This window comes from Phodopus roborovskii, unplaced genomic scaffold (genome assembly GCF_943737965.1).
Source record: "Phodopus roborovskii unplaced genomic scaffold, PHOROB, whole genome shotgun sequence".
NCBI lineage: Eukaryota > Metazoa > Chordata > Mammalia > Rodentia > Cricetidae > Phodopus > Phodopus roborovskii.
The window spans coordinates 18668719-18686951 of record NW_026126459.1 but is presented as its reverse complement, the minus strand read 5'-3'; the positions used below and the strand labels follow the sequence as shown (position 1 = coordinate 18686951).

The following is an 18233-nucleotide window of genomic DNA, read 5'->3' as shown; positions in this document are numbered from 1 at the left end:
AGGGAAAGAATGTGGAAAATTTCTAAGGGATACTAGGTTCCCTTACAATTGTTTTCATTTCTTACAAGTCTTATAACATCAGATATACTATCATAAAGTTAATGTCTCCCTGAGTTTGTTGTTGAAAATGGTATAATACATATGTCATGCTATAGAGGCTTTAATCATAATTTTAAGTATTTTGTCCTCATTGTTTAGTAATTGGAAAGAAATAGTATTGAATATCATAAAGTTACTACTTCACCATAACTATATATTTGGTGCATTGTGCAGCTTTTAGGAAAGAGATCTAATTGTGAGGCAGTTGGGGATACTTATGCCTGCATAGCATCAGATCCTGTGATATGTAAAGTTGAGGGGACTCATTCTGTCCAAAATCTATCTGCTTTTTAAGTTACTTGCTGAAATTATTTACAGCCCATGTTTCCTTCCATAAAGAAAAAAATAATATTTCTTGACATTAACATTTTATTAGCTTATTAGATGCTAAGCACCATGACTTGTAGATAATAACACAGTCACTTTTAATACTAATTGTTAGCATTATCATCAAAGTCTTGCTTGACCCATGACAGTTTCTTTGTCCTACAAGAGAAGTTGCCACTTGCTGTGTATTAAAGGGTTTAGCTACATGAATTAACAGTATTTACATCTTTGTATTTTGCTGTTTTTGTAACTTGCCTCTTCTCCTGGTTGATTATTATTATGAACTGGTTTTAGTCTTGAAGCTCTAAGGCCTGCCTTGAACTTGGCTACCACATTGAAAAACAATGATCCCAACATTCCAACTGACTGTCTTATTTAGTGTGCAAAAACAAAAATCAATCTCAACGGTACACAGCATCATTAAACCTTTATTGAGCTCATACTAGACAGTGTGTAGTGTATACCTCCAGATGGTGAAGATACAAGTTTCTACCTTTCAAGAGAAATTCGTCATCTTGCTGGGGAAACAGAACAGAGATACAACTGGCAATAACAACAGATTGCATTTAGAGATGGTAATGAGGGATAGAAAATATAAACGCAACAGACATTGAGAACGTGAAGTAAAAGCTGGGCAGAATCAGGATTTAAGCAGGGACAAATAAGAAATCGCTCTCTTCCCTATGGAGATGCTGAGCAGTCATTATGTGGCAGGCAAAGGAGTTGCAGGTCCAGCTTACCCCAATAAGAAGACCACATGGAAATACTTAGATTAATAGAAATGGGTTAATTAATTAAGACAGAGCTAGCCAATAAGAAATGAGTCACTGCCAACAGCTTTATAACTAATATAGCATCTGGGTGTTCATTTGGGGCTGAAGCAATGGCAGGGCCTGCCAGGCCAAAAACATTCAGGTCATATCCTTATCTCTTAAGTTTTTGAGTTATTTTCTACCTGTTCAACAGTTCTGGACCAAACTTATACTTGACTCTTAAAACAGTGGGTCCTTAATGTTCTCATGTGGCATAGAGCAGTAGGAAAAAGATGAAAATGTATTGCCTAACTTGAGTCCCATCATCTCCAACAAACTGTGAGAGTTCATTGGGAACAGAGAAGATACCTTCCTGCCCCTGACTCACCCTCACCCTTATAGGATACCCTCTGGGATAGCCTGTTGAGCCTCTCTTGTTCAGCAATATTTTATTTTCAATGTCATAAAAGTGACCCAGTTTTCTAGTTCTCCCTTTTCCCCATAAAATCCTTCTACTTAGGAGCTGTGACTGGAAACCTATTTTTTATTTTTCTTATTCTTCAAAATGAAGAATAATCTAACTGTAATTCTCTGAAAGGATTTTTATGAGAATAAAACGAGAGGTTGTATTTGAAATATATTATACATTACTTCACCAATTTCTTTTCTCTACTTTGTTAATCCAGAGGGACAGAGAGACATAAAAGGATTGTTACAAAGGTATTTCTATGTTAAAGGTGATCACATCTTTTTAGTTTTGATAAACTGTCATGAGCTGCTGAGAACTGGTATCTACAGATTACATAGGACCAGTTATACAATGAGACCTACTATGTGTAGCTCTATGGAAATATACTTTGTGAATCACCAATGGGTAGTTTATCTACTTGCAATGGTAATAGCTCTGAGAAACTTTATTTCATGTAAGTGGAATTAGAGGCCATCAACAGGTGTGCTGTCTTTGAATCTCCACTAACATTGAGAGCCCATAGAGGTTTGGGAGATGCATAGCAGAGGCACTGGAGCCCCTTGAGACATCACAGTGACTCTAATTTCCTGTGTATGTAACAGTATTGCTCTATCACTGTCATGGTCATGCAAATGAATCTTGAGGATGCTAAAAGAGTAGACAGTATGGTCCAATTTCTTTTTGTTTTCAACTACCTGACATGACCTCTGGTTAGTTTGTACACAGGAAAGAGATCTATCATTAACCATCTGTCCTTAGATTTGTGACATAGTGTTTTGTTAACTTGGTAATGCTTTCTCCCCTTAAGAAACTCCTTGGTCCTGTGAGATGTGGTGTCCTATGACAGGCAGTGTAAGCTCAACCTCTTATGATGGTATTCTTGTATGAGGTGACAGAGGTGAGCCTTACAATCCTTAAGATTTCTTCCCCGCCCTAAAAAAGTCTCCCTGATTAGTCATTATGAAATTAACATCTCCACAGCCTTGATGTTGTAGGATGAGCCAGAAAACCTCCTCCAAACTCGTGTGTGTGTGTGTGTGTGTGTGTGTGTGTGTGTGTGTATGTGCGCGCGCGTGCGCGCGTGTGTGTGGCGGGGAACAGGCAAAACATAGTTTTCAGATTAAGAAAGCTGCTTTTAAAAAACTGTACAGTTTGAGAAACAGAGTTTGTCATCCAAAGTAACCCCTAGTCTCTGGAATGACCCAAACAAGAGAGAACAGGAATTGCTTCTATCCCTTTCTCTCCAAGTGTGCCGTTGGGGATAAGTGATCAACAGTAGCTAGAGGTTTGGAACTTCCATATCAATCATGTGAACGTGTTTTCATTCCCCCTGTTGTTTCAACTACATAGCATAATGCAAATCAGCAAGGAGGTAGGGCAGAATCCATACATTATTTCTATTAATCTCCTGTAGAAATAACTCGCTGTCTGCTTTAATGAGAAATCACCGCATGATGCTGGCGGGGTTACCTCTTCCTTGTGTTTTGTCATTTTAATGAATCTTATCGATTGTCAAAAGTGATACTCTAATGGAAAATTTTATCTTTTTACTTTCTGGGAGTTTATGGAGTTTATGGAATCATTGGATATGTAATTTTAAAGGAGTCATCATTAAATATCACCCTCATTTAAGACAATAATTGGGGGGGGATACTGCCTTTTTACCCAAAAGAAGAAAAAGCCATAATACATTGGTATTTGTAACATATAATGAACATTTCATGATTTCAATATATATCTAAAACATTTTTAATCATGTGCTCAGTGGATTTGCCAGTTGACATTTTCATACAGCTGTTCTGTAGACTTCTCTCTACCAGGTGGACAGTACTACTTGGCCAGATATATAGGGCATGTTTGTAACATTCATGTTACCTATTATGGATACTATTTAACATCCATTGTGGGACAGTAGGAAGCCACGGTCTTCGAGAAGATAAGTGCTGGGTAAAATAATAATAATAATAATAATAATAATAATAATAATAATAATAATAATTTTAGCCTGCTGTATCAGTACTATTTTTCATGATCAAAGTTATTTTATACCAGACAGAACAATAAAACCAGTTTTATTAAGTTAACACATCCCCAAGTCTCTCCCAGGTAACTGAAGGTTGGGTAGAAAGCATGTAAATGTTTGGGTTACAAGGTCATCACTTAGTAAACAGTATATAATTGCTAATTTATGAGTTGATAGTAATTCTTAGCTGATAAAATAGCTACTTAAGATTTAAGTGCTTCTATTGCCATTGTTCCTTCTATTAAGTAACCCAACATGACAAGCATAAGTTGTCATGTTGTAATGACAAAAAAAGGAAGCTGCACATTTATGACAAATTTGATCTCCATTCATCTATGACTTTGCTGAACTTAAGGACAAACTCATGTATATTTCTTTGTCTCCTGGATCCTAGCTTAGTTTTTTATGTTAACTTTAAATGTCTGTGAATCAGCTTATAAACTGTGAAATGATATGCCCCCAAAATATAAAGAATGACTCTTGAGGGTTTTAAATCAAATGCATATTTTAATGATGTAGTCAGTTCTAGGTGATTGCTAGAATTGATACAATGTGGGAAAATTTAGAGAATCAACATAGTCATGTTAAATATTATAATTAATTATATATTTAAGCTGTTCCTCTGGCTGTGAAGATAATTGCTGAAGGATGTGTCAGGTCTATTACCAAATGGTTACATATACAAATGAAGTAAAATGCCTGGCTGGGTAGGGAAGGCTAGCTTGGGAAAAACTAGACTGGGGGGGCGGGACATGGCCTTGGATGATAATGATTTTTAGACAAATAGAAAGAATTGCTACTTTATATGAGGTAACATAATTAACTCTTGGACCTATACAAGTGCACTAAAATACAAATTGCTTCTGGAGAGGTTTGGGAAAATTCTCATCTGAGAGTATAAAAAAAGGTCTTTGTAAACTGTCTTGAGAGTGCATCATATTTCCCTATAACAAGTCTCTCACTAGTTTCATCAGAGAGACTATCCTCCTGAATGGGTCATTGCCTTGACCTTCCCAGCACTTTCCATCATCTAACTGACACAGGAGAACTCCTTAAGAAAATAATTCCTAGGTACTCATTTGCTAGAACCACACAATGATGGGAGCAAAACAAAGGGCTTTTGCCCATTATTTTTCTTATCCTCACTATTGGGAAGCACCTGTGCCCCCACACCACCTGGGAAACTGAAATAGAACATAGATGCTACAGAGGCTTGTTTACTTCCACATTTTCATTTTTGCTGAAAGGGGTCCTGTGGGCATCATTGTGCCAATAGTGTGAATTCTCTCCTCACTGCTACATAAGCCTTCCTTCTGGCTCCCCCTCCTCAACTCCCTCCTAATTTACTCAGATGATGGCCACCAATGGGACACTTCTTTTGTGTGGCTGGGATGACAGATGGTAGAGCTTCCGCTGAGACTGGCATTAATAGGACTCAGAGGAGACTGGAGGCTGAGTTGAGAGGCCATCCCTGCTTGCCTCTAGAGATTTGGGCCATCCTATTTTAAAATCCGTCTATGCACACGTTATAGGTAAAGGGAAACAATGAAGAAAATAGAACCGTATAATGCTTTTAGATTTCACTTTGAGAACAATAGACTTGGGCTAAAAGTAACCAGTGCTACTTAATCACTAACTATTGTCCTTTTTTTGTGTGTGTGTGTGACTTAAAATTCCAAGAAAAAAGTGTATTTTAACACATGCTTGGAAAAGATGATTATTTTTATGAGCTGTACCCCAGCTTATAAAATGAAAGCTCATACATACTGTAGAAGACCATCTGTCAAAGGGGGATCCAGATGAGCTAAACAGATGCAATAATTCAAGTTATTTTTGACATGCATAAATAAAGCTAGCTTAAAATCAGCATTAAAAATTACTTCAATCCTAAATGCTTTTAAAATGTCAATGGGAATTCATCAGTGTCAGAAAACCTTTTACATAAGAGTATTTCCTTAGGAGGCAGCATTTTCCATTCTTGGCATTCTTCTTCCTGGGAGCTCAGGGATTAGAGGCAACAGTAGAAAATTTAGAATAATGAGGATAAATGGTGAGAAAACTCTCTCACACTACTTGGTATTGGGATTAAATAGGAAACAAAAACTCTGGATGAATGAAAGGGCAAATGTCAAGTAGAAAACAAGAAAAGGAATGCTTTGTATACCTTATGGTAGACAATGCCTTGAGTGCCTTGCACTTACTCATAGTTTGAGTCTTAAAGCGAGGTATGTGATAGATTCCATTGCTATCCTGACTGAACAGAGAAGAAACCAGCCATGAAACAGCTAAGGACCTAGACAAGAGCCACATTCATGTAGTTAGAGACTATGCATTAGAACTTAGCCCCTGTTGCTTTAGGGCACACTTGATATCTTACCTAGTTCATAGGCATAAAACAGCTTGGGCCCAGGATATTCACTTATGCTTTTTGGAGAACCTTAACTATCCTCACACAGGACCTTTTAGCACAGAATAAACATGGGCAAATGACACAACAGAGGAATCTACTGGGAGATCTGCAAGGTCCCTTCCTATCCCAGCTTCCTTTGTGGTCACCTTGATAGGCAAGCATTGCCAGTCATAATCCACACTGAGAATGTTACATTTTGTACGTACCTTTGAGTTCGTGGAGCAATCTACTATGTGCTTTTCTATTTCCCTCTCACCCCCATTTCTCCAAAATTTGCATCATGCTTATTCGCTTTTGTTAACAGTTGCATAAATGTTCTAGTTTCATTGTTACCAGTATGACAAAATAACCTGACAAAATGCAGCTTATGGTCTATTATGCTCAACATTCCCAGTTATAATCTACCATTATAGGGAAATCACAGTGGCAAGAGCAGAAGGCAGTCAGTCTATCACTATCACAGTTACAGTTGAGAGGAGAAAGAAACAAATAAGCCCATGCTTCCTACTTGCTTATGCTATGTTCCTCCTTTTCTTCACTCTTTTTTTTTATTATAGCTCAGGCCTATGGAATGGTGCTGCCCACAGTGCATTGGATCCCCCAAAATCAACAATCAATCAAGAACAGCCCCTATAAATATGACTATGCGTCCACATGATCTAAGTCATTTTTCTTTAAGTCTCTTTGTCCAGGTGATATTCTAGGTATGTCAAGTTGACAGTCAAAGCCAACTGTCACACTGCATCCCCACTACCTTGAAATACAAACATATCACTTTTTAAACTATAATCTTCCATTCACCCCTTGTCCTTAAAATCTCATGTGACTTATTTTTTGCTTGTGGTTTCAGAGGGGTTCTTTACACATTAGTTGAGGAAGCATGGCAGCAGGCTTCAGCAGTGGAAAACTGAAAGGCCACACCTTTAACATCAAGCATGAAGCAGAGAGAGTGAACTCAAAGTAGGGAGAGGCTATTTATGCTCAGAGCCCTCCCCAAGTTCTTACTTCTTAGAGCAAGGCCGCCCTTCCTAAACTTTCTAAAGCAGCACCCACTGGGAACCAAGTTTTTAAATGCTCAGACCTATGGGAGACAACTTTAATTCAAACCACTACATTCCAATATTGAGCCTCCACAGTCTCAACACTGTTTAAAAGTCAAAAGTTTATTGGGACTTTTGTAACTGTAACTCTTTGGAAAATAAAAAAGTAAATTGCATACTTCCAACACAGAACAGAATAGACAATACCATCCCAAAAGGGAAGAATGGAGGTAACACTGAGAAACACTGGATCAAAGCAAGACTCAATCCCAGCAGGGAAAACACCAAATCCTGTAGCTCCACATATATTATCAAGAGCTTCAATGGCTCTGCCCCATGCCTCTCTCTGACACTGGGTCCACTTTCTTTATGCACCTCTCCTTGGCAGATGTCTCATAACCACTGACACCTGTAATATCTTGGGATCTCCACGGAAACCCAGGCTTTACTTCTATGGATTCGTGCAATGACCTCTCAGGTCCTTCATGAAGGAACTCCCCCAGCACAAGCTGCCTGGTCTCAGAGGCTCTCTGAAACCACAGAAGAACCCATGACCTCCACCCCTGCATCCTTCGTGTCTCTAAATCCAGTATCATGTGAATGACACCACTCATTCTGGCTGCCAGTGGGGACTGACTCTTGGTGGGGGATGTCCTTCTGTATATATGTTTTTTTTTTTATTGATTGATTAATAAAACACTGTTTGGCCAATGGCTAATGAGGCATGAAGATAAGGGGACTAGGAGAGGAGGCAAATACATAAATTAGTAGTTATGTGTTAATTATTAAGACAGAACTAGTAAGTAAGGAGCCCAAGCCACCAGCCAACAATTTCATAATTAATATAGTGACTGTGTGTTCATTTGGGGCTGAACATGGCAGTGGGACCTTCAGGACCAGAAAACTTACATCAAAAGACCCTGACATTTTGCATGACATCAGCAGCAGCTTGCATTTCTAGTTCCTTTTTAGGAATATGAAACTCTTTAGGCCTTTCACAATCTGGAAGTTTAGCTGGGTAGGGTACTACCCAAAAGGCACCTTTTCCTTAATTTCTGAGAAAAACATGAGGCCTTCCTTTGCTGTATTAATTTTCATAACAATGGCTGTCTCTCTTCCAGAACATTCCTTTAAGTTTCCTAGTACTTTTTTTCTCTCCAAATTGTACTTTTTTTTCTACTCCACTTGTTTTTTTTTTTTCCACTGCAGACTTGCAGAAACATTATCAGTAACAACCATGCCACAGACACAACATTACGTTGTTTTGAAATTTCCACTGCTAAAGAACTCAGGCCATTACCTTTTAATTTAGCCTTAGGCAAGTCCTCAGGATATGGGCAGAAAGCAGACAGATTCTTCTATCTCAAGAATGACCTCCTGCCCAGTTACTAATATTGTTTGTCTCTGAAATATTTTTAGCTAGACCTCTACAGTCTGTATAGCTCTTAGAACTACATGAGGACAGATCCAGAATTTAACTGCCTTTCTGGTTCAAAGTCTTTCATATTGCTCAAACAACAAAAATAACAAGATGAGCTGGTTCTTCATAGTGACAGGTCATTCTCCTTTCTCTGGCAGAAACTTCTGTATTAGTTATTGACTTAGTCAGTGTTTCTATTACTGAGATGAAACACAATGACCAAAAGCAACTTGAAGAGAAAAGGTCTTATTTTGCTTACTCTTCCTTATCACAGTTCATCATCAATGGTAGTCAAAGAAGGAACTCGAGGCAGAAATCTAGAGGCAGAAGCTGATGCAATGGTCATGAAGTATTGCTGCTTACTGGCTCTCTTAGCCTGGTAGGGAAACATGACAGTAAGCAGCAGGCATAGCAACAAGGACAGGAAACTGAATGATGACATGTTTAAGAGCAAGCATGAAGTAGAGATAGTGAGCTGGAGTTACAGTGAAGTTATATACCTGTAAGCCCTCCCCCAGTGACATAATTTCTTCAGTGTGGCCACATTTACTAAATCTCTCCAAAGAGTATTTCCCAACTGCGGGCCAAATATTCAAATATCTGACTGTAAGGGGTCATTTCTAATTCAAACCACCATAGTCCAACTTTATAAAACTCTCCAATATCTTTAAAATTACTGTTTTTTAAAAGTCTAGTACATTTGAACAATATGAAAGCAAGCATTATTATTTCAAAAGGAAGAAGCAAGACATAAAAACAAAGCAAAGCAAACCCAAAATCCAGCAGTGTAAGTCCAAAGCCTGTAACTCAACATCTGGAACTGGCTTCTAATGTAATCCTCTGGGCTTCAGTGGACTGGGGAAGCCTTACCCCTCTAACCCTGCTATCCAAGCACACAGCTTCCTTCTTAGCTTCTTATACAAGGAATTCTGCCTACAAAAACATCATTCTTCAGCAGCAGCAGAAGCAGCAACTCTTTGAACAGGGTCTCCAGCCCGCAAGCCCAGGTTTTACTTGTGTTTGGGAGAATATGGATTCAGCATTCTGCCTTAACCTTCAAGCACACTGATTCTGCTATGTGCCCCAAAGACTAGCCGCTTGTCCATAGCAGCAAGCTTTTCAGTGGATTACCAGGAAAAGAGGGGGATGGAGACAGAGAAATTAAAGACAGCAAGGTTTGGCTTTTCTCCAAACCCTTAACTATGTTCCCAAAGAATTCTAGTTACAGATATGGACACACACAAACACATGGGAAATACCATAACTGCACTAATGTGTTTTCAGTGTAGCCTTTTGCCTCAAGGCCCTTGCTCTTTTAATTTAGCTACCAGAAACCTCAAAGGGCTTTTTTAATGGATACAGGCAGCCAGTGTTTGCATGGTCAGACCTTCTGACCTCAGCTATGACATTTCAGTAAGAATGGAGCAGTACTCAATCATCCATATTACCCAAAGAAGTCTTTCCTGAGTCTAATTCCCAGCTGTTTAGGAACTGATGGGGCTGGATCTCACCATCCATATAGTAATAAAGTCTTTCTAATAATTTGCCAATCCACCAATGTGGAGTTAGGAGAAAGCCCTGAGTGAAATCCTGAGTGAATGCATGTTTTTGACATGAGCATGGCCATGCCAAGGATCTCAATGTCTTAGATCCATGGGGAAATGGAAAACCTTCCCTGGGAAATGGAAAGCCTTTCCTCCTTTGTGAATGTTAATAGTATATGCAGAAAATGTCCTGCATAGCTTTCTTCCCCTGGATATTTAAGGTCTGAAGTCAACTCCCCAATAGAGATTGCCCCTACTGAGATTAGGTAATCTGCTCTCTGTCCAGCTGTATACCACACACCCCACCTCCTAGATTTGGCTGTGTATAGTAACAACATTGTATCTCTGTTTAAGTTTTTCTATTTGTCCTTACATTTTGTTTTTCCTTCATCTTCTCACTACCTCAGCCACATCTGTGCCATAGCTGTATAATTCTTAGCAAATGTTGCCAAGAGTCATATTACATCCCCCCTTCCAGAAAACTTTATTAATGTGCCTTTATTCTTTTTTCAGCTTCCAGTTCATAACATCAGGCTTAAGGCCCTGGATCTGTGTTTATCCGAGTGCACAAAGTCTCTCTGGCTTATGGCTAATGACACTGCAGTTTCAGGGATACTGGAAGCACATATCCTTTCCAAGACACTGTGTATAATTTTTTAAGTGTGAATTTTTGTTCATCTTTCTAAATAAAACATCCACAAATGGCACAAAGATTAGATATTACAAACCCTGAATGTGCCACTTCCATAACTGACACTGAATATAACAAAGCTATGTAAAACATCCCTGATCTGAAAACTTTAACAGTACATTTTTTAAAAACTGATTTGTTCTCCAATTATTTTCTATATTCATTTTTCCCACAGCCCAGTGTCAGCTTAAGTATTATAGTTTTAAACAGGCATTCTGATGGTCAGGGACCATCTTTGTGCAGGGGTTGCCTGAGATAAGAGCTGGTAGCAAAAACAGATGGTCTAGGCAAAGCTACCCAGAGGGATACGGTGATGCCATGTGTGTGATAGCTATTTTAGAAGTCCAAGAGGATAACGTGCTGCAGAGATTGAGTAGGGACATTGAAACCACACTATGTGACCTGAACTCAAATTGATTGATTTACCCAGTGAATTTAATAGATGAGCCTCAGTCACTTTGAATAAGAGAAGAAACATGATGCATCTTCCCTATGCATGAGCTCATTCTCAAACTCAGGAAGGTCATCTCCTGCTCAGAGCCAAAGCACAGCTTCCTGCCTGGGAAGCAGCGTTTTTCAGTACTCAGATGTTAATGTTTTCTGTGCTTGGGCTATTTTTATCCAGCAGCACAGACGGTAGTATAAGCACTGATTTCTTCTGCAGTTTTCATTATAACAGGTGTGGGATCCGAGGCCATTGTCCTTAAAGCACATGCATTCATGCCCTGCATCAGAACAGCTTAGTACTGAATGCTACTCTTTATTATTCAGCTGTCTGCTCTTTGTTACTGTATCTCCAGGATATCTTTGGGGATGAGAATGACTGAGATGTAATTCATTTCAGGAGCATGAAAAATCAAAAAGTAAAATCATCTGGAGAGTTACAAAAGAATCTCTTGAGACAAACTTGGGCTAGGCCACGGATGTGGGTTCATGAAATCAAACAGTCTGTAGCCCAAATCTTTAAAGACACGTGGACTGATTGAAGATCCAAGACCACATTACATTGTCTTCACCTTAGCAGTAAGTGCAGAATCATAGAATGTATTTGTGTTGAAAATACACACTGATAACTGTGAAAAAGAAGGCCAGTATGTGTAAGATCAATGTGGAATGGCCCATGAATCATGGAGGGAGAAACTCTCCGTCAAATTGTTTGTCCTCTACCCTTTGGTTACCACACACTGCAGTGGCTACCCAACTAGGAGCTACATTGCCCTCTGCTCCATAATTCTGATTACAGTCCTCTACAGTTCCTGCCATTGGAGTGTGATTGAGGTGATCTGTTCAAAGCAGATAAGAAACAGGTGAGATTTAAAAAAAATCATTGTCCCCATTTCACTCATTCCTCGACGCTAGTAATATATCTCTTGACAAAGCCACCACAAACCTACAGCCCACCTGGAGCCATCTTGCATTGTTAAGTAAGTCAGAGATAATTAAACTCATGGCTCTCGTTAGTGATTTGCTTTATACAGAAAACATGAAGACAGGAAATACCCAAACATTGTTCAAAGTCATACACCATACCTGTTATATGGACATGGTACTCCTCCTTGAAGATGTTCAAAGTCATACAACATACTTATTATATGGGCACAGTACTCCTCTTTGAAAGTGTTCAAAGTCATACAACATACCTGTTATGTGGATGCGGTACTCCTCCTTGAAGATCTTCTGGAAGAAGGGAATCTTGAACTGCATGTGAGGAGTATGCAGCCCTGGAAGATTCACATCAACATCTCCCATGAAGTGTGGGAATTCCCAGTCCTGTCAGAAAGTCAACAGGAAAGTGCATCTGTGATTTCCTTTGCTTCATTCTTTAGCAGCAAGACGTGCTGAACTGACTTTCTCAGAGCACTTGTTTTAAAATCATTTAAATTCAGCAGGCTGTTGGATCTAACTATTTCACTTGAAAATTATCAGTTTGTGTGTGTTGGGTATTAGTATGCATTCAAAATAAAAATTAAGTCATTACTCCAAATCTATTTTTTTAAATTTGATAATTAGATGCTAGTACAGTAATGGCTTATGTCTATGTCTCTACTGTTTGTCTACGTTATACGTGGATCTTTACATTTTAGATTGATCTGGGCTTAATACATTTGTGATATATTTATCCTACTACTTTCAAAATTATGAGCCCTATAATGTCATGTCTGATAGACGAAAACAAAGTAACCAAGCTTCACTAAAGTATTTTACCAAGTTCTCTGGAAACTGAGCAGAATGTTCAAGTGCCAAAGAACTCCAGTCTGATTGCTGCTCAGATGATTTTGAGCCAGAAGAAGGAGGACCCAATGTTTCAAAGCAGCAGTGAGAACCCTGAGATTCCCATTAGTCATTTCTAGAGGAGGCAAAGCTAGCTGCACAGGGTTTCCCTTTCTCAGAAGGAAGAGAAACTGATGCCATGAGGATTCTGTCAGGAGACAAGCCTGGTCTCAGCCTTCTAAAAGCACCAAATTAAAAATCATAATTAGCCTATGAGAGAAGAACACATTAAATATAAAAGAATATTTGAGATGGGCTCACAAAGGCACATTTTCACTTTTAATAATTACATGCTCACTGAAGGAACAGAACTATGTTTAATTCATGTTTTTAACCAACTTGAATATGAAAACATGAACAAAATATTAGTTTGAGATTTCAGTCCAATAAATCAACATGAAAATGTTAAGTTCATGTGAAAGCATCTGACACAAGAATGCTGGAATGGCACCTGGTCCCTTAGGAGTTCCCATGCATGTTTCCTTTCCAGGTATAATGAGGCACGAGGAAGAGAACATAGAAGAGTAGCAGTCTTTAGCATTTAGCAGTCTCTAGTTCAGTGGGCTACCTCAACATGCTGATAGGAAACAAATATACAAAAGGAAAATTAAATGGTACAGCACCATCTAGTCTGCTTGTGAGCAAATCTATCTTGCCTTACCTCTCCATGTTTCTCAGCAAATGGACACATAATTGAGGGCGTTCAGGAAATAAATCGATAATGTTAAATATATTTAGAATATACTGTAAAAACTATTAGTAGACAATGGGTTGGAGATTCTATCTGTAAACTGTTGATGGGGTTGACTATGACATTTGTTCCCCACATATATACCATCTTGGTTCCCTCCGTATTAATAAAAACTACTATAAAGGAAACTCACCTTGATTGCTAAAATGTGACTGATAAAAGCTATGACTGCAAATAAAGTGAGTGATAGAGGAGCTTTATTTGCCCTCCATGAATGATAATATCATTAAAGAAACTGGCTTTTTATTTCCTGGTTGCAGATAGAGACTACTCCTGGGTAGTAATTGGGCCACTGTATTTGAAGCAGTTTCTAAGTTAGAAGGCATTTTCTGACTTCTTCCATTTAGACTTCCTTATATGAAACTAAAGTTTTCTGCTGTTGTGAAATTGCTCTTAGTTTAAAAGAAGCAATCTCTGGAGATTTCTTTTAGACTGTGGTCAAAACCTCATTCACTAAAAAATAGTTTCCCAATTGCTTCCCATCTCTTCCCAGAGCTAGAAAGATGAGTTAAGGAAGTAGGGAGAGGGAGGAAGAATAAAAGAGAGGAGGGGACATTGTGGTGTTTACCTGGAAGATGGTTTCACTACGAGAAAAAAAAAAGATATCAAGGAGAAGGCTTGGTGTTCATGTGAGGGTAGTGAGTGTAGGAAAGCAGCTGTAAGTTAGTCTTTAATGGAGAATAAGCAGAGGGGATCACGCCTCATCCATGCATATCCCATTTCACCTTTCTGCTTTATTTGTTATAAGAATCATGTTTTATTGTTTAAAACCTTTTACTTAATCATATTTCCTGGGTCCATTTTCTCTCAACTCTATTAATTTTTGTTTTTCAATTCTTACTTCCATACCTGTTCAGACTCATCATTTTGACTCAGCATACATCTGGCCTAACTTGGCCATCACTGTAATAGCAATGATAATGATTGCTATACAGTTTTGAGCTCATTTTACTGGAAAATTGGTATCTGAAGTTTGTTGAAACATGGGAATTTAAAACAAAGGGCAAAGAAGAAAGAGGAGGGTGCTTTTCATCTCTGAAAGTTTCAATCATGTAATCTACAAATTAGTGTTGAACCTGTCAACCTCCCTTCTTCTTGGGAACATGACATAATACCTAAGCAGCAACCTACATAGTGACAGGTACAGAGGATGAAACATGGAAATGGTCAATAAGCAGTTAGTTTTTCTCATAATTCACAGTTAGGTTCATCCTGAAAGACAAGTAGAAGAAACTGATGGTTCTGTTTCATGCCTGCTATGATAAAGGAAGATTGCCATCTTTTCCTATCTGTCCCCAACCACTGCCTTTGACTAGGGCTTAGTTCAGAGCAAAGGCCTAGAGGTCACTCAGAATGGGCATAAGAGAGGGGCACCTCTCCCATAGGCATGTTAACAATGGATGATAGATAGCAAACACTGGGACTGTCATAGTATTGACACCATTAGTGCATAGGTAGGTTTATAAACTCATAGTATAGAAGTGTTATGAGTCATAGCTTGCTCACTTTCTGAATGATTGTTAACAACATATTTTGATCTAAAGATATAAAGTATGAGGAGAATGACCAGGTATTATGTGTTTATCTAGCAAGCCCTGGATAGATAAGCTCATCACTTGGCATGGCATATTATGAAATGTTCATTTATTTTGTTCTTTGAGGATTGTAAATGTTTAGGAATTACTTTGGTATTGCTCTCTGATACTAAAGAGAGCAACAGCTGCTCTATCAATGAGAAGAAGGAGTTAGACACACAGTGTCAAACTATTCCTGTTCTCAACAACTTGTGATATTGTACATAGCATGAGCATGTCTCCAACTCCACATCTGTTCACAGATGTGGCATGGTTAATATTCATTCAGATCCATGTATTTTCCACAAAAAAGCAAATAAATAGTGCCATTACACTTGTCTACTTTTCTTACTTACTATTTCTGGCTTCTGTCTGTGGCAATGAAAATCAGTCCCTGACCCCTGGTATTCACACACTATATTTGGGCAGGTTTCTAGGGCAGTATTATGCAAATAAACTTATTGTCTTGGGGCACTATGGAGTCATCATTTCTCAGTGTTTCCCTGTTGAGTCTCAGTGTCAAGGAAGAGATTTCAAGCTTGATTTTGAGTTCCCGGGTGGTAAAATGATGAGACCTCATTTCTCTTTAGGTAAGAAATCGAGGCTAAAAGTCAATAATAGTTATTGCTTTACCTCAAGAAACCAAAGCCAGAGTACAAGAAAAGTTATGTTTTCTGGATTAATGATTGATTGGTTTTTGAAGTAATTAAGGGAAAGAACAGATTTTATTGAAAAAAATGGATAACCTTTTAAATTAGAAAGCAGAAAAGTTTCTACTTACTATTTGACAATTTTATATAGCGCCTTTTGATCATTATCCCCCTCACCCTCTCCTTCCACTGAAGCCCTTCTTTCCAATAAGTCCTACTCATACATCAATAGCTGTTTTGGTAAACCAGGAAGTTTAATTATGGTTGCCTATATAAACACAATGGAGAAGGTATGTATCAGAGCATGGGCAATGTATCAGTGACTATATCACTAAGGAAAATGACACCTTTTCCCTGGTAACCATTATCTGCACATAGAGCTGCAGGGAGGAGTGGGGCTTCATATGTCCCTTGCCCATGTATGACAGAATGTTGACAGTCCCAATCTTGTGTGGGTCATGGGCAGTAATTGGAATAGTGCAGTGAGTTCATGAGTGCAGCAAACATGTCATGTTAGCGTTGACAATAGATTTGAAAAAGTTACTATAAAATGCCAGCACATCCTCTGTTCAATAGTTTACTTATCTTCTTTTCATAGTATTAGGTTATCAAGCTCCAGATGATTTCAAAGTCAACTTTACAGACACATTTCTCTTCTAGCTTAATCTCTCTTCATGCATATTTCAGAACTGAATTCAAAATATGACTATCAGAACATCAATCCAAAAAAAAAAATAAATAAAAATTCCCAGCTTGCAAAAGGTCCTTAGTTTTTCTCAGCTTACCAGTGTCCTAGCAACAGGATTGCAGATGACAGTGTGCAGAGGTAGCCGAAAGAATTGTTCTTATGCTTTGGGTGATATGTCTGTTTCTTATTAGGAAACTAGAGAACCTGATTTTTCCCCAGCAGTCCTTTGCTTCTGATTGGCAGAGTTGCCATAGTAGCACTTGGCTGAATTAATTCTTGGAAGCCTTGTTATACAACAGGCCCTGCTTATTTACTCACCATGCCTGTCGTCCCCAGTGAAATGTAAGCCCCGGGGAGCTCCGATGACTTTCCTGTCTTGATACCTCAACACAGGAACTCAGCTCAACATACAGGAAGAACTCAGGTGTTTGTTAAAGGGATGAATGATGTGCTCTGAAAGCTAAACAGGCACAAAAATCCCCTTTTGTGTTTCCCAGAAGAAGCACGGGATAGATTTAGGGAAAAGAAACAACACAATGAGCATGACATATCACTATAACATTAGTTACTGGGAAAAAATGGTTGTTAAATTTGTCTTTATTATCCAGGTATAGAGAGACCATGGAAATATTAACACAAAGCTTAAGCTATTTGCAAAGGCCACAAAGAAAAGAAGAAAGTAGATAATTAGAGAGAGGGGTGTGATGGTTAACATTAGTTGTCAGCTTTTTTATCTGTAATCACCTGAAACCCAAGCAGCTAGGCACACCTGTGAAAGAGTTTTCTTGATTAAATCATTTGAGATGGGAAGATACACTTTGAATCTGGGTCACACTGTCTGGCGGCAGTCCACATAAAGGGACATGAGAGAAGGAAACTTTTGCCTCTTGCCTGCTTGTCCTCAGTCTAACCAGCAACTTCATCTATCCTTCTGCTAAGGCATTCCTTCATTGGAATCATAGCCTGCTTCTTTAGGATTCCCATGTAGACTGAAGACCAGCTGAGACATCCAACTCATGGTGGTTTGAAAGAAAATGCCCCCCAAAGGTGTGGCTTTGTTAGAGCAGGTTTGGTCCTGTTGGAGGAAGTGTGTCCTTGTGGGGATGGGCTTTGAGGTCTCATATATGCTCAAGCAATGCCCAGTGAGACAGTCCATTTCCTGTTGTCAAGATGTAAGTCAAGATGTAAGAACTCTCAGCTCCTTCTCTAGCACCGCATTGCCTGCATGCTGCCCTGCTTCCCATCCTGATTATAATGAGCTGAACCTTTGAACTGTAAGCAAGCCACCAAAATTAATTTTTTTCTTTATAAAAGTTGCCATGGTCGTGGTATCTCTTCACAGCAACAAAAACCCTAACTAAGACACAACTTCATGGACTGAACAATTATTGGATTCTTGGACTTTTTGTCAGGAGGCAGCCATTGGTGAATTAGTCTGACCAGAGAAACCCAACTTCTATGGAGAGGTCAAGTACAAATGCTGAAGATGTTTGGAGAATTGGTCAAGGACATGTTTGAGATATA

The 18233-nt window shown here is 38.7% G+C and overlaps 1 protein-coding gene across 2 annotated transcripts in view; it reads right to left on the bottom strand.

The window, feature by feature from the left end:
- The window catches only part of Tmem117 (transmembrane protein 117), a 435767-nt gene that overhangs the window by 2672 nt on the left and 414862 nt on the right, over positions 1-18233 (bottom strand). For both annotated transcript variants that reach the window (XM_051189733.1, XM_051189734.1), the window contains exon 7: positions 12416-12545. In XM_051189733.1, coding sequence (XP_051045690.1) covers positions 12416-12545 — 130 coding nt within the window. The remainder of the gene's footprint in view (positions 1-12415; positions 12546-18233) is intronic.